Here is a 22,231-nt window from a genome sequence, read left to right as displayed (position 1 = left end):
TTAATAGAAGTGGAATCAATGTAGGAAGAATAATTGTAGGGCAACAATGATCTACAGGGGAGAAGAATACAAACGGGCACAAGAGATCAATGCTGGATGGGGGCAGCGGGTACCAATGCTATTAGGCAATAAGGAAGAGTAAGAGTTGATGCTCAGGGATTATATGGATTATAGATGGAGGGAGTACTTGAGAATTGCTCTGCGTTGACATTGGAGGTGCAGAACTTTTCTGTATTTTTGTCACCAACTGCTCCTGTTGTAGCAAAGTTGATTCTGTGCTCCCAGCAAAATATAACATTAACAGGCACAAAACAATGAGCACGGGCAAACTATATTTGTCCGACCAAAACGGATGGACGGCACTTCTGGACAAGGCTTTATTAGCCAGTAGCTGTACAATGCCTTAATCATAGGGATACACTCCCGAAACGCGTCGGGCAACGTACAGCTACCGGCTAATAAAGCCTTGTCCAGAAGTGCCGTCCATCCGTTTTGGTTTGCCATATGTTACAGTAAAGGACACGGAGGACTGAGCACCTGGTTGGGGTAGGCGACGCAATGGAGCGGTCTCTCTTTTGTTCTTTCATTGATATATACGCAGATCTACAGCCAGATGCCCATCTCTAGTCCTTCTGTAAGCAACACCCGCCGACACACAAACACAAGAAGCCTCTGGACATGGAAACGATGGAAGGGAATATCCACTAAATGTGGGTTATACAAGTACATGCAGCACAGCGGAGCTTCTATATTATATGTGATGTGGGGTAACAAGGACACATCAGCAGCAGACAATGAGCTGCAATATCATAGGGTATGTTGGCTCGGCTTTACGCAGCATTTCTCCATCGTCCCGCAGTTTCCCATAATTCCTTTATTCAAAACACCAACAAGGCCATTTGTTTTGCATACAGGTTTTTATCAGGATATTATTGGAACACAACTTCCTCAGACAAGAAAAAGAAGCAAAATGTCTGCCTGTGAAACACAGGGCGACACACAACTTGTGAGGCCACGGAATATCCATTTAACTAAAAAGCCGGGGGGCACTAAATGCACAAAGCTGTCCGTGGCGCGGCCCTTAGCAGCGAGTGGCCAAAAAACTGCAGCAATAAAAACAAAAAGCCCCCGGCTCTAGCGCCTCGGCTGGAAGCGCTATATACACGGTGCAGCGCGGTCAGTTCATTTCAAACCTTTAATACTGAAAAATAAGGCAAAATATCACGAGAGAAAATGAATGAGGCCAGAGAGGTAAGTACAGAAGTCTGTGTGTGTGTGTATAGATATGTGTGTGTGTGTACAACTAGGCACCAGTATAAACACACACACAGCCCGGATTTTAACAACATTTTTTGGATCAATTGAATATTGACACTAAATGGGCAGAGTTAAACACTCCATTGCAGTTGTGATACCAAAGCAGATATTGAAATCAAGGAACCCAAGGGAAGGAGGGGCTGAAGCTCTAGGACCTCACAGGAACCAATGAGCGAGTGCGGCTACCGCTTCTCAGCAGATCTGATTGGTTCCTATGGGTAACTACACAAACAAGGGTCACTTCCCCCTGAATCTGGTTGGCTGGGACTTGGATTTGACTTAAACAAAATGATACATTTCTACGGCCCCCATACGCAACAAATTAGACAAGTTTTAAAACCAATATAATCCGTTTTCGATATATATATATGTGTGTGTGTGTGTGTGTGTATTTATACACAGCAGTGCACACGTTTCTCTACACACACACGCGTGATGAGAGGTTTATTTACAGAGCGTGACACAGGGATGTGCATGTATACACCCTATAGAGCACAGTGTACCACAATGATATAGAAATGTATACATTCACACCTCTGGGTGGGTGCAGGGCTGGAATAGGCCACGACTGTGGATGGGGAGGAGATACTTACAAGGGGGCGTGGCTATTTCCAGCCCTACACATGATAGGGTGTGTGATCATATGTACAAACTTGTGTTACATTCAGCACAGTACACAAAGGAAAAATCCCCCCATTTTATACACACTGCAATCGCAGGGACCCCCCTTTTGCTGGACACCCCCCCCCAATACTGAGCCTGCACAAGGGCCTTAACTATTTACATTTCCCCGCCAGGGAACACACGTCGCCCGCCCTGGGGGCTGCAGCGGCAGTAACATTGCTGGATGCCAGCTCCTGCCCGAATACATTCTTGTGGCAAAGATACACATGAAACCCACAGCAAAAAAAAAAACAAAACAAAAAAAGGAGCATCTTTTTAGGCATAAAACAGGTGGATTTAGGCAAATGAGCTGCAGTTCTATTTACACAACACACAAGTGTCACAATAACGAGTCTGTGGCCAATTCAGCCAGAAACACTGGTTTGTTTGGGACTCCACTTCCAGGTGTACGGGAGTCGCCAGTCACATTTTCACGGTGGTCTGAGCCCCACAAGTCGCTGCGTACAGTGGGACAGACAAGTGTTGGGTGGTTGGTAATTAAGGGACATCCTTATCTGCTGCCAAGAGTGGGATCTGCTGCTTCATTTCCCAAAATTGTCTGTAAAAGATCCTTGCGCTCGGGGCAGCGTAGAGTTTCCATGTCGAAATTAAGGCAATTGCACCAGACACCCAATAAAACGCTTTCTCCATATCCCGCCCTCTCAGGCAAGTTCTTTTTGTAGCTTTGGGCATGGTCCCGCCCCGTCGGAGGACACTCCCACTGTTCCATCGTTAGCAATGGCGTCCTTTCTCCAGGACATTTGTAAACAAAAGCAGGATTAAAACACAAACCAAAAACACATCTGTGATGAGCAGGTACCATACGAACCAATCAGTCCCTTTAAAAAGGAAAGTGATATTCAGTCTTTCCCCAATGAGAATGAGCAGAGGTGTAGCCACGCCCCTCCCGCTGCAGGAGGAGGAGCTACGTGGGCTTTTTTGGGCTGGTAACAGGCGCCTCTTAGTCCGTAGAAAACGCCGTTGTGTTCCCGCCCACTGTGGCATCACATCCTTCACAGGACACAGGGAATAAAGCCTCGGAAAGAAGAACGATCCTTCGGAGGGGACAAAACAGGAAATTTCCAAGCCCGGAGAGGAGGGGCGGAAACTTTTTTTTTTTATCAGTTTTTTTTTTTTTACCAAAAACAAATGTTTATATTTGTGCAAAAATGAACCATTAAAATGCAAATATCTCCCCCCCTCAAAAATAGCTAAATAAGTGCATTCTTTCAAGTTTTGATGGATCAACCGCTCCTCTCTCCAAGAGAAAACTCAAAGCGGAATTCTTCCGCTTTGCTAAAAAAAAGCGCAAAAAAAAAAAATATCGAAGCTTTTTTTTTTTAATCTTTTAAGATTTTTCCATTTCTTTTTTTTTTTTATTTCTTTTTCTTTTTTTTTTTTTTAAACAAAAATAGATTTCAAGGAAAAAAGACTAACAAAAAAATAAGTGTTTTTGGCTGCATTTTTCTTTTTTCAAAATAATTTTCTTTTAGTTTTTTTTTTCTTAGCCCGAAAACTTCACTTTTGGATACAAAAAAAAAAAAAGTCAGAAACTGTCAAAAGTTAAAAAATAGTCATAAAATAAAAAAGTCAACGCAACAATAAATGTTAAACTATTAATAAACAGTCAAAAAGTCACTATTATCCAGTTTTTCCCTCCTTTTTCGGATGGTTTTCAAAAACTTTTATATAAAAAAAAACAAAAGAACAACAAAAATGCCAAAAAAAACAAAACAAAAAAGGAATAGTTCAAATTTTTGATCAGTTTCTGTAAAGTGCATTTTTTAAGGTGCTTTAAAATGAGTGCATCATGTTTTGGGGAGTGGAGGGAGGAGACAGGGGTTTCCCCTTATTTGTAGCTCCACCCCCTCCTCCCTGGCTCTGGCTGAGATACCAAGTACCCCGTTTCTCTCCCAGTCTATAAGCCCCTAAACCTCTTCGAGAGGGAGGGGAGAGTTTGCAGTGCATTAGGCGCCGCTGCTGGGGCGGCAATTGAAATTAAAAATGGCGTCAGGGAAAAAGACGTCTCCTCAGTAGTCATCAATGGCTTCCATTTCATTAGAGGAGCCATGGAGGGAGTAACCTAAAAAAGAAGAGTAATACAGAGGTAAGTCTCAGCTTTCTTTTATTGTTACCCACAGAGGCCCCTTCCATACGTTCCAGTATTACTGCTGAGCCATTAGCACCCCTGCAGTTACATATGGATGCCTTTGCAAGCAATTACAAGCACTCACCCTTGAATATCCCTCAGTAGATAAACTGGCCAATGCCTAGTGGCAGATGAGGCCAATAACATGCAGCAAACTTACCCAAAATGCTGGGGTCTGAGTGTAACATTTGGATCCTCCTCTTCATTTTGTTGCTTTGTGTATCATATGCGCTTGGCTTGGAATTCTGGGATGACGGGAACATTGATGGAGCCAGCCAGGCGGTATCCAGAACCTTGAAGGACAGGGATGTTATTGAAAGGCTACAGCGTATTTCTATAGCAAGTACACACTCTGGGGTTTCACATTTATGTTCCAGGATCAGAAGCAAAGAGTCAGCCTATTGTAATACATCACAATGATAAGCCCTGCCCACTCCACACTGTGCAGCCAATGACAAGCGTAACTGTATTTATGGAAAAGCAAGAAATAATGGGGCCTGGATCCAAGCAGCTCAAGGTATTATCATGGCTCCCAGAGTCATAGTCACACAAAGTATCTTTCCTACTAGAAAGCATTTCCATGGCTCTGCAATGAGCTGCACTTTATCTGGTGCCCAGGGGCTCACGCTCACCTGCTGCCTCTGGCTGGCTTTGTATTTTGCTCTCCGTTCAAGGAATTGTTTAGCGAATTCTTTGGCTTCGAGAGTCTCTCCCAGACAGGATCGAATATAATCATGAACATCGTAGGGCGACTCCAACTCCTTCAGAATGGCCACCAATGTAGGGACTGCAAGAGAAGCGGGAGACAGTAAGAGAGGCGGGAGACCGTAACAGAGGCAGAGAGGTGGGAGACGGTTAAGAGAGGCGGGAGACGGTTAAGAGAGGCGGGAGATGGTCAGAGAGGTGGGAGACGGTTAAGAGAGGCGGGAGACGGTAAGAGAGGCGGGAGACGGTAAGAGAGGCGGGAGACGGTAAGAGAGGCGGAGAGGCGGGAGACGGTAAGAGAGGCGGAGAGACGGTAAGAGAGGCGGAGAGGTGGTAGACGGTAAGAGAGGTGGGAGACGGTGACACATAAAGGACATGTGGGTCAGAGATGGGTCTTACTGAGAGAGATATAAACTCATTATCCGGCCCCTCGGAGCCCAAGGGCCAACACAAACTCACCATCCACGTTGTTGGATGTGTTGAGGATGTGTAACATTTGTTCACACCACTGAGTGAAACCGTCAGACGGTTTGAATCCCTGCAGAAGTTTCAGAAGCTTCTCTTCCTCTTCGGTTTTCTTGCGGCGAGCAGAGGCAGCGTATGTATCTCTGGGGGCAGAATAAAAACAGGGGTCAGTGTACAGAAGTAGCAAATACATACCTTAGTCTGCAGGTCACACACAAACACTGAGCAAGAATCGGGTGCAGCCAGACATAACTTACGTCAGAGACGGGCTACTCCTGCTGTTACGGAGCCCCCTGCAACTGGTTGCAGATTTTACACCATCATCCCAAAGGCTCTTGTCAGGCCCACCCCAAAGGGAACCAGAGTCATTCCCCCACTGAGAGGGCAGAACAGAAGCATTGGACATTCCCAGACTTCCATGCTGAAGGGGAGGAAAAGAAAATAGATCATTTAGTAGCACAACCTCATAGATAATGATCACTTATGCACCCCACAAATGAGTGATCCCAATGAAGACGTTGTGCCTATAACCTGTGTAAAAGCAGAGATCTCTGTGCCTCACACTCACCCCTGGCCGTGATGTCTGTCCTCTCTGCTTGAGTAGCTGCCCCTCTCTCTCCTGCATCTCCAGCATGGCTTTAAGAGACAGTCCCTTCCCGTGAGACCCCCATGAGGCTGGTGGAGATGGCTGGCCACTCTGCTGGAGAAGCTTCAAGAGCAGTTCTTGCTGCTGGCGGCACTACAGCAAAGGGAGAGACAGAAGAAATAACGAGTAAGTTGTGTACGGATTATTATGCTGTTATTTTCCACTCTGAATGGCAACAGAGTCCATTGAGTTACCTGCTGCTTGCGTCTGTATATCTCCTCTTCCTCTCGTCGCTTCTGCTCTTCCTGACGTCTCTTTTCCTCTCGTCTCTTTCTCTCCTCCTCTTCCCTCTTGGCCCTGAGTTCAGCATCTCGGCGTTCCTGCAGCTGAAAGTGGCACAGAAGAATTATATATATTATACAGCAGTCACTAGCCTGTTTATTACTCTACAGCAGCCATAGCATAGCCCTGTATATCCACCCCCACATATACACCATTGTTACATGTATATTCTCCCCACAACTACACCTCAGCAGCCCACCTTACTACTTGTGCATGGGAGACCTCTCTGCTGACACAGACTATATCCATGCTCATTATGCAGCCTATGATTAAGCGCCTACTGGCAGGAAACGCGTAAGGCTATGTATTTATCTACTTTGTGGCCTAAATAAAGTTCTCAGTTCTTTTACAAGCCTGTGTTTTTTTTTAAGTTGGATACCTCCACCTTGAGCTGTAGGTCTGGGCCATGAGCACCCAGGCCCCACATATTACTGGTGAGAAACTAACCTTTCTAGGTCTTTACATTGGGATTTTTTCTTAGAAGTCCATGCTCATCATGCCCCCTATTAAATAAAGCCTATTGAATAAAGCCTACCTTCTGATGCAGTTGCAGCTGCTGTTCCAATGTTGGCCCCTGAGATGCAGCTGTAGTAGGCAGGTCCCACAGTGCAGGGTCCCCACCTGTGCAGGAAGGAAAAGCAAGTTAGTAGGTGCCTGGCCAACAGTCAGTTAGTAGGTAAGGGGAGAGGGAAGCTCACCTGAAGTCTGCGTAGCTGAGGTATGTAGATCCCACAGGGATCCAGTGTCTGGCACAGAGAGAGATCTATTCATAGAAGGGAGGTGAGCAGACTCAGATGATCTAGACAAAGAGACAGAAAGATGGGACACACTAATGCTATGGGGTAAAGGTACGCAGCAACGTCATTGATGTGACATCATCACTCGAACTAAATAATATGGAAAGACATACCTGGATTTTGAAGGGTTCAGTTGCTGCAGGAAAAGAGCCAATTGCTGCTGCTGCTGGGGAGTCAGATCGCCAGTCTTTTGGGGGTACTGCTGCCTACAAGCAACACATACAGGTTACAAAGATAAATGGATGGACTTACTCAGTACACAGAGAGGAGAGCATTCAGCCCAGCTTAGGCTCCTGTGATGTCATATAAATGTGAGGTGAGATGTGAGATCACAACATTACCTGTTAATGAGTTGGAGCAGATACTGGTGCTGCAGCTGCTGGTACAGAGCTAATTCCTGCTGCTTCTTCAGACACTGCTGATCAATATTACTCTGCACAATAAACAACAGCACATGTGTGTAAGAAGCACAGCTACACACCCAAATAATACACACACCCAAATACTACACACACCCACAGGTCCCAGGAGCCCTAACAGAGAGTGGGGGCAATTAATCCTCCAGGACACGAGTAGGAAACACAGACTGTAAGAGTGAAAATACTGGCCCAGACCCTAAATCCCCTCCCCCTGGGGGGCATAACTATGGTGTTATTATTAGGAGACCATTCCTGCCTTGTCTAGTCTGCCCTGACATCAGGCTATTTGAAAAACAGAAACTAAAGGGAAGAACACCCTCTAGTGTAAATACGTTTATTTAAACCATACGATTCACATATCTGTATCCTCAATGTGCAAAGAAATGGGGAGTGTAAGAAAGATCTGTGTGATCTAATGTTATAGGAAATAGTGGTATTGAGTACTCCAAACACTGGCAGCTATTAGGCTGAATGGCAAGAGAGGAGCAATAAGATCATGTGGCTACACAACGAGGGGCAGCTATCAGGTTGCCACACTTTGACATGGATGAAACAGAAAAGCAAACAAAAAGAAGCGGAGCAAGTGCATAAGATAGAACAGACTTTAGCCTAAAAGGTACATGCTAGATATAAACGTCAGACAGTTCTTACCAGCAGGGGAGGAGGGGAGGGCCCGGGTGCAAAGGGAACACGCCCCCACATCTTGATGACTTCCCCAAGGGGCTGGAATCCTTCATCACAACCTCGTTTCACTAACAGGGACATGGTGAAGTATCCAGCCTGGCACCACTCTGCCATCTCCTGCGTGGTGAATGGACCTAGAGAGAAAGAGGGTGTTAGGCCAGGAAGCAACGTATGGCACGAGAAGAGACAAGTGAGCGCAATAACTGCCTGTCCCCAAAATCTGATATCTGCTCAGAAGCAAATGGCATGGCAGGCCTGTATTCATCATCAGAAAGGGTCAGAAATGCACTCACCCTGAATCTCCCCTTGTGGATCCTTGTAGAACCATTTCATTGCAGCTTCATGAGACAGTGGGAGAGCAGCAGCGTTGTGAGAGCGAGTGGAGGAGAAGCCGTCTTCTTCCAGGGAAGAATCTTGTAGGGAAGCCACCAGCTTCTCCGCTTCCTGCCAGCAGAGGGACACAGTAAGTACCAGATAGAAAGTCCTACACACACCATAGCGATATTAGGGGACATTACCTGCTGGAGATGCTTCATTCCTTCATCCTCCTCTGGATCCCCCACAGTGAATTCAGTAGCAGCAACTGGGGGGGAGGAGGAGGTAGGAGGGAGGGTGGAAAGAGGGGACAGAGACTGGTGAATGAAAGTTCCAGGATCACCTGAGGGAAGAGAACAGAATTAATGTTGCTGCAGTGTTTTTGTGGTACTGAGCACCCTACCAGCATTACACTCACCTTCCTCTCCTGCTCCCTGCTGCTTCTCTCCCTCCAACACCTCTTCTCCATCATCAGAGGGCACTTCAGGGCATCTCTCTCCTTCACCATCAACATACATTGCCCCTCCCCATATCAGGTTGGGGGGATCAGAAGAAGTGGAAGCAACTTCCAGGGCAGCATCTTCATGGACAAGAGAGGAATCTTCATCTGCAGGGATAGGCATAGGGTCAATAGCACTGTTAACCTTGTGACCCACACAAACGAGGGAGAGAGAGAGAGAGAACACACCTTCAGGCCCAAGAGCTCCCTCCTCTGCGTTCTGCTCTTCTTCCTCAACTCCCTGGAACTCCAGCTCTTGTTCCTCCATGATGGTGTCTTTAGGACTCTTCTGTTGGAAAAAGCAGATAACATATGAGCGAAGCAGTCAAGGTTCCTCCCAGATACAATAGCAACTTCCATGGCAGCTGCCTCTATTTACCAATATGCAGTGTCTCTCTTAAATTGAACCACTAATACAAGTAGTTTAATTACTTGTCTACTCTATAACTCACCCAAAGCCATCCCAAACCACCCAACTCATACCATCCCTTTCAACCCAAAATCCCATCAGCAATGGACTACACAGTTTCCAACCTTAAAGGATAAGAAAGCCCCAGAGGAATCGAAAGTTCCCATCTCATCGTCTTCATCCTCCATGCACCACTCTGGGAGGCCGTCCCTCTCATCTTCTTGTGCACCAGAACGGGTTGTAGAGCCGCTTTCCTCACGCACAGCTTCAAAATCAAACTTTCTGCGCCTTTCCCCATTATCCCTCCAACCAGCCGAGCGGGGAGCGTCTGAGAGCAGCGAGGGAGAGAGATTAGGATCACGACTAAATCACAGGGAAGAGAGAGACAAGGGACAGACACCAACCTCCAGTGTTGGCACCAGGACTGGTGGATCTCCACCTCTCATCTCTCCTAGTCACAGCCAGTCTCCAGTTGCCATCCTCATCTTCCTCTTGTCCTTCACGCAATGTGCGCCAGTTGTCACTGTCTGACCGGGCAAACTCCTTCCGTGAGGGGGCAACAGACTCTTCAAACCCGACACGGACTGCAAACAAAACCCACAAATATCTCCATTCACATGAACATTAGTCAGAGCAGCAAGGGGCAGTAATGAGACCCCGGGGTACAACACTGGGGGAGAGGAAAACCTGTGGCTATGGGGCAAGAGAGGGGCTCATGAGTGGGGCAGGCTTCAGAGAGGTGTTACAAGGGAAACAGAGACTACGAGGCTTCAGAGCACAGGGAAAATGACTTACCAGCCTCTCGCCGAACCGGCTTCTCAAACCTCCGCTCCCCCCTGCAATGACAAAACAAAATCATGTTCCACTGCCAATAGGAGACGATCAATGCACCCGTCACATTTCCATTTCCAATAACATCTTCCCTCAGCACTTCCTCTGCCCCAAGCCATTATAGATACTCATAGAAATGTACTGGGAGTGTGAGTCAGAATAAATTCCTCTTTCTCTGTCGTCTTAGGGGGACACAGGGACCGATGGGGGTTAAGCTCCACCCTCCAGGAGGCAGGACACTTGGTAACAATTAATTAAGGGGCGTGCCGTGCTTGGCTTAACCCCGCACACAGTGCTCAACACTCAGTGTTTTTCAAGTGTCCTGCTACCAGGAGGTTGGATTTTCCCTGTGGGGAAAGATTTCTTCGGCTAGCTGAGGCTGGCACCTGGGGTGATACCAGGAACAGGGCTGCCTGTATCCTTTGGTTAGCCCCCACCATGTAATATTCACCGGGGTCATTACCTAGCCTGAGGGCTATACCGACCATCCAGACAGTGCCTGGCTTCCATTCGGTTGACAGAGGGTCTGGCCGTTGTGAACCTACCATTGGGTAAGTACGCTGGCACCTGCCTGTAACCTCCCTGCTACGGTGGCACCAGCTGTTAACCCCCTCCGCCCCCCCCCCCTCATACCTCCCTCCTCCTCTTCTCACCACCCGTGCTCTGTGCCCCCGTGCCCCCCGGTACCTTCAGTGAGGGAACCGGAGTGGGGAAAAGACATTGCATCATCCTCTCCCTGCAGCCGAGTACAGGCACTGACACGCTGGCTTCCCTACTTGTAATGCGCACACTGCGCATTGTGTAGAACCGAGAGGCCAGACGGCAGGGAGAGGGAGAGTGAACTGATCCGCACGCACTAGGAGGAGGGGCGGGGAGTCCGGCGCCTGCAGAGCCCTGTTCCGTTTGGCGCGCGTCGCCATTTTGGATCGCGCTCGCGCTGGAACGCATATGCGTTCCAGCGGCCATTTTGTCCCCGCTCATTCTACAGAGAGGACTGGCTGGCTGCGCCGGAACGCACAGGGGAGAGACCAACACAGCTCCACAAGGCATACTCCTAGTTTAGAGCTCAGTTGGTGGCAAAAGCGGAGTAGTTGGAAATTATCCACGCTCCATAAATACAGTTGCAACAGCTGGAACTTGACTCAGCTCTCGCACACTACTTTCCACTCAGGTGATATCCAATGGCAGAAGGTAGGCCAGTGGGATTATTCACTAGGGCGGGGGGGAGAGTACCCACAACAGCAATGGTGACTTACTTTGCCTGTACAAAGTGTCAATCTAAGATTCCAGGGGGTCAGAACGAGCCACTGTGCAGATCTTGTTCAATGGGGCAGGGGGCACAAAATGCTTCTTCCAACAACCCTGTTCCTACAGAGACACAGACAGAAAATCCTGGGTCAGAAAGCCCTTCTCTACAGCCGGGGCCCAGCCGGGTGCAAGATCTACCGGCTCCTTCCTGGGCTATTCAACTGTCTCAGTCCTTAGCATCCTTACAAGGATTACCAGCCATTGCTAATACCCTAGGAAAAGCCTTGGCTAAGTTTAGTCACAGACCAAGCGGCAAACGCAAACGTTCTCATGACTCTAAGGCCGATTCCTTAGCACATGTATCTTCCGACGAGTTGTCGGCAGAACAAAATTCCTCTCAATCAGAAGGCGAAATACCACCTTCAGACGAGTCCTCGGGGGAAGAAGAGGAAGATCATGAGGGTGAGAGAGATCGTGATTCCCAACATGATGTGGATGGCATCATTAAAAAGGTGCTCGAAGTACTTAATATTTCTCAAGCACAAAAACAAGCTGAAACATCTAGGTTGTTCAAGAGACAACAGAAGTCCACAACAGTTTTTCCATCGCATGACCAGCTGACGGACATGATACAAGATGAATGGAACAATCCAGAACGAAAATTCCAAGCTACACGGAAATTTTCAAAATCCTACCCCTTTCCCAAGGAGCTTGTGGATAAGTGGACCAATCCTCCAATGGTGGATGCTCCCGTGTCCAGATTATCAAAATCTACCACATTGCCGGTAACTGACGCAGCGGCCTTTAAAGATCCGTCGGATAGACGGTTAGAGGGGTTCCTAAGAGCTATTTACACGTCTTCTGGATCGACCCTGAGACCCTGTCTCGCTTCAGCCTGGGTGTCCAGAGCTATTCAAGCATGGGCAGAATCTTTAGTCACAGACATTCAAGAAGGAGTGCCCAGAACTGACCTACTGTCCTCTGCGCAAACAATTGCGGAGGCGTCCGCTTACCTCTGTGATACTACCCTGGATATTTCACAAATTACAGCCCGAACATCAGCTCTATCCATAGCGGCACGGAGGACCTTATGGCTTAAAAACTGGTCAGCTGACCTAAGTTCTAAGAAATCCTTAACCTCACTGCCCTTTAAAGGTCAACGATTATTTGGTGAAGAACTTGAGAAAATCATTTCACAAGCAACAGGGGGAAAAAGCACCTTCCTTCCTCAGGCAAAGAGCAGGTCCATGGGGACAGCCAGACGCGGAAAGTTTTTTCGTGGCCAAAGCGGACGTTACACACGCAAGTACAGTCCACCACGACGCTCCCACTTTCGTAACAAGACCAACGATAAAACTCGCACCCCATGGAAGTCCAACAAAACCTTCACGAAGCCCGCAGGAGATAAGTCTACCTCAGCCTGACGGGGCACCCCCTCCGGAATCGCTAGAACAAATAGGGGGCAAGTTACTACGATTCCGGGAGGTATGGATCCATCACTCTTCAGATGCTTGGGTCAACGAGATAGTCACGGAAGGTTATCATCTCGACTTCACAAATCTACCCCCTCGAAAATTCCTTATGTCCAGGGTTCCATCACACCCCCAAAAAGCACGAGCATTCTTACAATGCATTTCCAAACTGGAACATACTGGAGTAATTGTACCAGTACCACAGCCGGAGAGATTCTCAGGGTTCTACTCCAATCTGTTCATAGTGCCAAAGAAGGACGGATCCTTCCGACCAATTTTAGATCTCAAACTGCTCAACAAGTTTATCAGGTCCATTCGTTTCAAGATGGAAACACTCCGATCAGTGATACGAGGCATGGAGCACGAACAGCTCATGATGTCCTTAGACATCAAGGACGCATATCTTCATGTACCAATTTGGATCCACCACCAAAAATACCTCCGATTTGCATTCGCGAATCAACACTTTCAATTTGTGGCACTTCCGTTCGGACTCTCGTCAGCACCACGGGTGTTCACCAAGCTTATGGCGGTAACGGCAGCAACGTTACGACTACAAGGCATTTCAGTGACTCCATATTTGGACGATCTTCTCCTGAAGGCCAGATCAGAAGAAAAGGCAAAGGAGGACTTATGCAAGACGACTCGACTATTGCAGAGATTCGGCTGGACCATCAACTGGTCAAAGTCCAACCTACAGCCCAGCCACCAGATGATATTCTTGGGCCTGGAATTCAACACAATGACACAGATGGTTTGTCTTCCACGAGACAAACAGCACAAGATCAGAGATCAAGTACAGTCACTCCTATCTCACCAGAGACCAACTGTCCACATGGCAATGAAAGTACTGGGACTCATGGTGTCAACCATCGAGGCAGTTCCCTTTGCTCAAATTCACCTACGGGACTTACAAGCAAACATTTTGTCATCCTGGAAAGGAGGTCCTCTGTCGCGAGTGATCAACCTCTCCCACACGACAAGGGAGACTCTTCTGTGGTGGTTGAGGATGGACAACCTGGCCATGGGTCAATCATGGGCGAGCCCAGATTGGAGTGTAATTTCCACGGATGCGAGCCTCAAGGGCTGGGGGGCCACGTGGAACAACCTATCTGCACAAGGTCAATGGTCTCCCGAGGAGTCCAAACTTCACATCAACGTACTAGAATTGCGAGCAGTAAGACTAGCCTTATTCCATTGGTCACATCGCCTGCACCAAAAACCAGTTCGCATCCAAAGCGACAACGTCACAACAGTGGCGTACATAAATCGGCAGGGAGGAACACGCAGCAAAGCTGCACTAAAGGAAGCACAAGCAATACTGGGTTGGGCAGAAACCAACCAAGTACAATTGTCGGCCATTCACATCCCAGGAGTGGCGAACATAAAAGCAGACTTCCTCAGCCGAAATCACGTACATCCGGGCGAATGGGAACTTCATCCGGAGGCATTCATGGAGCTAGTAAATCTCTGGGGCTACCCACAGATCGACCTCATGGCATCCAGAACCAATCGCAAGGTTCAAAGGTTCTTTGCTCGTTCCCGAGACACAATAGCGGAAGGAGTGGACGCCATGACACAGCCTTGGTCGTTCGACCTGGCATACGTCTTTCCTCCTCTTCCGATGTTACCTCGAGTCCTCAAGAAGATCAGGAGATCTACCATCACGGTAATTGTGGTAGCTCCCTATTGGCCTCGAAGAACATGGTTCTCCGATCTGCAAGAGATGTCCATAGAACAACCGATCCGTCTACAACACAGACCAGATCTGCTCAGCCAGGGTCCAGTGACACATCCAAATCCCGGACTGTTCGCTTTGACGGGATGGCTATTGAAGCATCCATCTGGCGAAGAAAAGGGATAGCAGAAGAAGTTATTTCAACTATGCTAAAAGCACGTAAACCCACGTCTTCCAAATCTTATCACAGAGTGTGGCGTTCCTATTACAGTTGGTGTGAAGAGCTCAACCTGCCCCCTCTAGAACTCAGCATGCCTAGAGTGTTGTCCTATTTACAGCGTGGTCTGCAGTTGGGTCTAAAACTCAGTTCACTAAAAGTACAAGTATCTGCGTTGTCTGTCCTTTTTCAACATCGACTTGCAACAGAGGACACCATACGGACTTTTCTGCAAGGAGTGGCTCACGTAATTCCTCCATTTCAACCGCCCGTCGCGGGTTGGGATCTTAATCTCGTACTCGAGGCCTTACTTGACCCTCCATTCGAACCCATGAGTTCTATTTCCGACACATGGCTCATTTACAAGACTGTGTTTCTAGTGGCAATCTCGTCAACCAGAAGGGTGTCTGAACTGAGTGCACTATCCTGTGATCCGTCCTTTCTGGTGTTCCACAAGGACAAGGCAGTTTTGCGGACAGTTCCTTCGTTTCTACCCAAAGTTGTGTCTTCCTTCCACATTAATCAGGAAATCATAGTTCCATCATTATGTCCAGATCCAAATAATGACAAGGAACGACGTCTTCACAATCTAGACGTAGTCAGAGCACTCCGGTGGTACCTTGAACGGTCAAAGCCCTTTCGGAAATCTCAAACTCTATTTGTTATTCCTTCCGGACCTCGTAAAGGTCTACCAGCATCAAAGACTACCATCGCCAGATGGATCAAACAAACCATCTGCCAAGCCTACCTGTCAAAAGGTAGAACACCACCACAAGGTGTCAAGGCTCATTCCACAAGAGCAATGGGAGCCTCATCGGCATGGCGCAATGCTGCCTCATTGGATCAGATCTGCAAAGCAGCTACCTGGTCCTCTGTTCATACATTTACTAAATTCTACAGACTCGACAAAACTTCGTCGGCTGAGGCCTCCCTCGGTCGCAAGGTGTTGCAGTCTATCTTCCACTAAATCAGTTAAATTTGGCTCGTCCCACCCTGCTGTTTTTGGGACTGCTTTGTTAAGTCCCCATCGGTCCCTGTGTCCCCCTAAGACGACAGAGAAAACAGGATTTTTTGATACTCACCGTTAAATCTGTTTCTCTGTAGTCATAAGGGGGACACAGGGCTTCCCGCCCTAGGACGAGCCGTTGACCTGATGGTCGTGTCCAGGATAATCCCTGACTTTCATTCTGTCATAAGTTATAGTTCAGTTATAATGGTTAAAATTTTTTTGGAACAAACTGAGTGTTGAGCACTGTGTGCGGGGTTAAGCCAAGCACGGCACGCCCCTTAATTAATTGTTACCAAGTGTCCTGCCTCCTGGAGGGTGGAGCTTAACCCCCATCGGTCCCTGTGTCCCCCTTATGACTACAGAGAAACAGATTTAACGGTGAGTATCAAAAAATCCTGTTTTCAGTGTATATGGCCCAGAGACTCTCACCTGTCGTCCCAACTTTGACTCCGATGAATCTCTCTTCCACCGCGGCCAAACCCAGAGTCTTGCTCATCTAGTGTTCGTGGGTAAGGAACGGAATCTCCTCGACCTCGTCCTGTGGAACAGCAAAGTGAGACATAGCCCTCCAGCTGCTGGTCCTGCTCCCATGATCCCCCCCCTGCACCTCACATTACCTCTCCCACGAGTGGTGCCTCTGCCTCTTGTTGTCCCACTAGATGCTGGTGCTGCTGCTGCTGCCCCTTTCCCCATTAATCGAAGCACTGGAACACTGTTCACCGATAACGAGAAGTTCCTCTGCAAAAAGACAAGTGTAAATCAGTTTAATCCCCCCCCATCTCTAATTCCACATGAACCTCCTTTTAGGAAGTCTACCTCAGCAATGATTACCTGCTCCTCCTCAGTGAGTGGAAGGAGAGCCAGAGGCTGCAGGGGTTCCTCATTGAGAATCACAGCAAACTCCTTGTCCTGCATTTCTTCTGGAACCTGCGGGTAAATGGGACAGGTGAGGACGAGGGGATAGAAAGTGGGGTACAGGGTGATGGGAAGGGTTTATATGTCTCACCACTCACCTTATTCTCCTTGATATAAAGTGCTAACATCTCCTCTCGTCCGTAGCGATAATCAGCAAGTTTATACTTTGGCATAGCGGGGGAGGGGGGTGGGGAGGCCACGGACCCCCCACTGGATAGTGCTCTGAGCCTGTAAGAGACAGTATCTGCGATTAAGGGGCCAGTAACCGTCATTAAGGGGCCGGTATCTGTGCTGGCCATAGACACAAAGATCTGATTGTACGATTTTCAGACGATGTGTGGAGAGTCCCGACATTTTTCGTCCTGCGGAGATCGGTCGTTTTGTCGATTGGACAGGTTAAAAGATTTCTGTTGGCTGCCGATAATTTAATAATAATGTATTGATGATCGGAGGATTTTTCCAGCTTTGTCGGACATAAACTTTCATATGATTGCTGTCAGGGGCAGAACATCGGCCGATCTGTTCTATTACTACTTTATTTCATCTGAATGGTCAGTGGCAGGTCTGGAGATGGGGAAGTCCAATCGTTTGAGGATTCGAACGATCGGATCTTCGCGTCTATGGCCAGTTTAAGGGGCCGGTAGCTGTGATTAAGGGGCCGGTATACGTCATTAAGGGGCCGGTATATGTCATTAAGTGGCCGGTATATGTCATTAAGGGGCCGGTATATGTCATTAAGGGCAGAGGCGCCACCAGCAGATCATACAGAGGGTTAGGGAAAGAGTTGCAGGATTTCTTGACACCACTACAGTGAAGAGCAGGTGCCAACTGGGACCCAAAGGTGCAGAATTTTTGTTGGTTTCTCTAGAGATTCCACTGATCACTGTCCTATAGACATTCTCCCTCTCCACATACAGCTGCTAGAGCAGTGCCATACTGGCTGATTTAAGGCTCTTTTTTAGGCACCCACTAATCTTTAGGATCTCCCACCTTGCCTTCAATGACAATGGCATGAAGTGCTGCTCAGGTCTCAATGTGTCAGTCACATGTTTGCATTCAGGTGATGTCATAGCAACAGGAAATGGGACTTGCACCTGTGTCACCCATGAGTGTCCAAGATGCTTTGCTAATTGCCACTTCCTACATTGTACAGTACAACTGCATGAGGGGCATATAGCCCATCTGGGTAAAGTGTAGCCAGGTGAGTAGAGAGGTGAGTAGAGAGGTGAGTAGAGAGGTGAGTAGAGAGGTGAGTACAGAGGTGAGTATACAGTGTGTGTGGGCCAGTGTGTGCAGCAGTATAGATGCAACAGCTCCATGTGCCCCCCCCCCCCATAGTGTTTGTTACTCACCATTCAGGCCCAAAGTTTAGGGTTTCGGCAGCCATATTGATTGAGTGTTCAGGTACCTGCAAGAGACAGAGGCTCAGTGGATACAGCAGGGTGGGCTTCTTACACTGTGACCCCTACAGAGAGTATACTGTTAGTCATCTCTCCTCTTGACATGCCCTAAATACATACACCCCTGTATAAGGACACCCCACATGCAGCAGCACATTGACACAAGCTTCCCATGTTCCTTCTGGCCATGTGAGGGCTCAATGGGAGTCTGGAAACCCCTCACTCAGTCTCTGTAGCTATATCCATGCCCAACACTGCTAACCTCAGTCACACACTGGGAAAGTAACAGCAACATAGACATATAGAGAAATAGCCTCATATACAGCAATAGCCTCATATAGAGCAATATAGAGTCACAAACAGGCTGCCCATTGCTTCGGGGGTCACTAATCTTAGGGTCTTGATTAAAGGAGACATACTGTGTGAAAAGCAAGTGCCAGTGTATTATATATAGAAATAATATAGTTGTATCTAGTCCCAGCCCCTGTTGCACTGCTGGATGTGCATTCAGCACTGAGGGACAGGAACCAATCAGCAGCTAGACAGACCTGAGAGGGAACTGAAGCCTTGCTTGTGAGACAGCAGGGCTGTGATTGGCTGCCCCCCTCCTACTGTGCTTCTAGCAGGGACCGTTAGGACAATTTTCCCAAAACCGAAGTTTAAAATGTAATGTTCCTGTCTCTAGTGTCTCAGTCTGACAGCTCAGTGATCCAGGAATATCTGAACTGTTACAATTTGCTACATTTACTGGATACATTCAGTGGATACATTTAGTAGATACATTTACTTGATACATTCAGTTGGTCCATTTCTCAGACTTGATCCAATAGTTGCACTTATGTTCCCCATAGATCTGACTAACAGCTGCTGCCTGTAATGAAACTCAGGGATTCTGCTCAGCAGGGACAAACACAAGAAATGTATTCACTAATGGATCAATTTAGATCAATTTACGGGGTCAGTGACCCCCCCCCCTCCCAGAGCTGCTTTAGAAGGTGAAAAATGACACTTTACACTTCAATATTAGAAAAATGGTCACAGATAGAGAAGAGAAAGTAATTGGAAAAGTCTTTATTTCTAGTGATCTTTTAGTATGTTATAGAAAAGCAACTTTTCCATTGGTCTTCATTTTTTTTTTTTTTTTTTTTACAGTTTTTGAATTATTTACCTTCTTCTTCTAACTCTTTCCAGCTTTCAAATGGGGGTCACTGACCCCATCTAAAAAAACAAATACTCTGTAAGGCTATAAATATATTGTTATTGTTACTTTTTATTCCTCATCTTTCTATTCAGACCTCTCCTATTCATATTCCAGTCTCTTATTCACATCAATGCATGGTTGCTAGGGTATTCTGTATCCTAGCAACCACAATACTGCTGAATAAAAAGCTAAATAACTCAAAAACCACAAATAATAAAAACCAATAGCAAATTGTCTCAGAATATCCCTCTCTACATCATACTAACAGTTCATTTAAAGTTGAACAACCCCATTAATATACAAACTCCTGCAGCATCACTAACAATGTCGCCCATACACACAAACCCAATACACCCCAAAGTGCACAAGCAGACAAACAACAGAGTGACTGCAATCACAAAGCTGCCCCAGCCTGGCACATCAGTATCCCATAATGGCCAACACTGTGGCCTATACAAATACTACTGGGCCACAACCTGGAGGAGGGTCAGGTGATTCCTCTGCATGTGACGGGCTCTTTTTCCAACCATAGCAACAACTTTGTGCCCATCATAGGGGGGCAACTGCTCAACTGCTACACTTGCCCTTAGGATAATGGCAGATTTATTGCTGGCCACAAGGCTTATATTTTAACAGGAAGAAGGTGGGGCAAAAGGAAACGGTCCAATGGCAAGAGCTCAATAGTTCTGGTTCTTTCAGGTGAGAGTTTTGGGCAGTGTGTGGATTTCAGGGGTTCTATGGGGGATACAGAGAAGTGGCAGAGAATACGTCCCTGTGAGTGGGTACAAATCCTTGGACATAGAGATATAGTCAGAGTAAAGTGTGAGTGGGTGCAAATCCTTGGGCATAGTAATATAGTTAGAGTAGAGTAGGTACAAATCCTTGGCTGTATTGAACAACCCAGGCCTCACTCCTGATGATTCTGGGGGGGGGGGGCTATTAGGTTTGAAGGTTAGAGGGTGCCCTCAATAGATCTACGGTAACTAAATGAACTTACCTCTTGCAGAGCTGCTGGCACAACGTCCCTTGCCGCCACTTTAAGAGCTCAATGTTGTCCTGTGTAGCAGCTTTAAGCAGGGTGGGAGGAGCTACAGGGGGCGGGTCCTTCAGTACAAGGATGTTTTGGGCCCCGGGGTCCAGTCCTGGTGAGTTCTGTGCAAGTTTTCAGAACACACAATATTCCGGCCCTGTTGCCCAGCGCTGGCCACTACAGAAGTGTCTGAGCCCAGACGTTACACGCGTCCCTCCTTTCTCTACGTGTGTGGGTCACTACATACAGAACATACATGTAATTAACCCTGAAATCTCCTGGGTGACATGCGTGATTAGTCCCTTCAGTGCTGCGGTACCAGCGCAATTGTAAACCAGCCTCACTGCCGCCTATGTATAAACTGACAGTCAGTACCAGTAAACATGTGCTTCTCTGATGCCCTCTGGCTACCAGGCTGGCGTGGCTATAGCCCTCTCTATATATATACAGGTTTGTATGTAGAACTGGTTTAGGCCTCTGTGGTTTCCCTACTTCATGCTCCGTTGCTAATGCTCCTTATAAGGGGCCCTCAGAAAAGGGCCAATAACTGCCCCAACATGTATATGTCTTTGCTAATGTGTGTGAGTGTATTGTCCTGTACAGGACTCTAACACCCAGTGCTGCCCCTCTATAATGAGCCAATGCCTCTGGGTAAGTCCTTGTGCAATGGGACAGTCTATACCGAACTCTCTATATACCCCAGAGCCCTCTCTTGCCTCTATATACTGAACTGCCTTCTGTCCCTCTATGGAATCTGCTTGTATGGACACAGATACTGAGGGCCCTGGCTATGGAGATTGACAGATTTCTGTATGATCCGAGTGTGTGGCCCCTGGCTGTAGATACAGGGAGTTGATGTGAGTGGCCCCTGGCTGTAGATACAGGGAGTTGATGTGAGTATGTGGCCCCTGGCTGTAGATACAGGGAGCTGATGTGAGTATGTGGCCCCTGGCTGTGGATACAGGGAGCTGATGTGAGTGGCCCCTGGCTGTGGATACAGAGAGCTGATGTGAGTATGTGGCCCCTGGCTGTGGATACAGGGAGCTGATGTGAGTGGCCCCTGGCTGTAGATACAGGGAGTTGATGTGAGTGGCCCCTGTGTAGGAGGCAGATGTGAGGCTACGGGGCGCCGCAGGGGTCAGAGAGTGTGTGGCCGCCTCAGGCCTATGAGCGCGAAGAGACTGTCATTGGAGGGGTCGGTGTGGGAGGCCAGTGGGCGGGGGTCGGTGTGAGGAGCTGAGGCCTATATGGGAGTATAGAGAGATATGTGCGTGAGAGTGTGAGGCCTGTATTGCTGCGTGGATACGTGAGGCCCGCGCGTTACGTCCGAGGCGACTCTGTCCCTCCCGAGGCCCCAGCGCGTCCCTCGGTCTCCGCGCTGCCACAGGGGCCCCTCTCCGGCTCCCTCCCTCCGTGCGTTTCTCTACAGCTGTCGCTCGGGTCGCGATAGTCCTCGTTACGTCACGACACGTCACGCTCCCTCCGCCACCTCCTCAGTGTGCGGGGAACTCAAAACAAGATGGCGGCCGGGCCGCGAGGTCACGTGGTCTGTCCTGTCCCGGGGGCGGTGCTAGCTCGGACCACGTGACCGCATGAAAACAACACGGACGAGTGGGCGGCGCAAATCGTATCTTTTTTTTACTTAACGAATCAACAAACTTTAATGATAAGAGACAACGGCGTTGCTATTGGTTCTCCTCACTGGCTCGTCAGAGCTGCGCTGCCGTCGCATCTTTACCTCAGGGAATTAGCGGGAACAGCGGAGTGAGACCCTGAGTGATGAACCGCCCGAGAAGCCCCAGGGACAACGTCCAGCGCGTGGGCGTGGCCAGGCAAGAGGGGCGTGGCCGGTAGGAAGGACATTCTCCACTTGTACAGAC

The 22,231-nt window shown here is 48.1% G+C and overlaps 1 protein-coding gene across 2 annotated transcripts; it reads right to left on the bottom strand.

Moving 5' to 3' along the window:
* Window positions 1-898: 898 nt before the first annotated feature.
* On the bottom strand, window positions 899-22,000 carry gigyf1.L (GRB10 interacting GYF protein 1 L homeolog). Of its 2 annotated transcripts, XM_041587410.1 has the most exons (26): window positions 20,319-22,000; window positions 19,289-19,338; window positions 18,073-18,128; window positions 16,819-16,948; window positions 16,637-16,732; window positions 16,423-16,543; window positions 16,235-16,343; window positions 10,146-10,186; window positions 9,755-9,934; window positions 9,476-9,678; window positions 9,131-9,230; window positions 8,861-9,049; window positions 8,646-8,785; window positions 8,421-8,571; window positions 8,095-8,261; window positions 7,366-7,457; window positions 7,138-7,230; window positions 6,926-7,026; window positions 6,763-6,848; window positions 6,140-6,271; window positions 5,868-6,038; window positions 5,557-5,720; window positions 5,294-5,442; window positions 4,762-4,916; window positions 4,290-4,422; window positions 899-4,063 (listed from the first exon to the last, which is right to left on the bottom strand). In XM_041587410.1, the coding sequence occupies exons 3-26, from the start codon at window positions 18,105-18,107 to the stop codon at window positions 4,011-4,013; spliced, it is 2,991 nt and encodes a 996-aa protein (XP_041443344.1). In that variant the 5' UTR covers window positions 18,108-18,128; window positions 19,289-19,338; window positions 20,319-22,000; the 3' UTR covers window positions 899-4,010. The 2 variants fall into 2 exon arrangements, with proteins under 2 accessions (XP_041443344.1, XP_018109367.1); XM_018253878.2 differs by lacking the exon at window positions 19,289-19,338 and having other exon boundaries at window positions 20,319-21,997.
* Window positions 22,001-22,231: the final 231 nt, after the last annotated feature.

This window comes from Xenopus laevis, chromosome 3L (assembly GCF_017654675.1).
Source record: "Xenopus laevis strain J_2021 chromosome 3L, Xenopus_laevis_v10.1, whole genome shotgun sequence".
Taxonomy (NCBI): domain Eukaryota; kingdom Metazoa; phylum Chordata; class Amphibia; order Anura; family Pipidae; genus Xenopus; species Xenopus laevis.
This window is presented reverse-complemented; position numbering and strand designations above follow the sequence as displayed.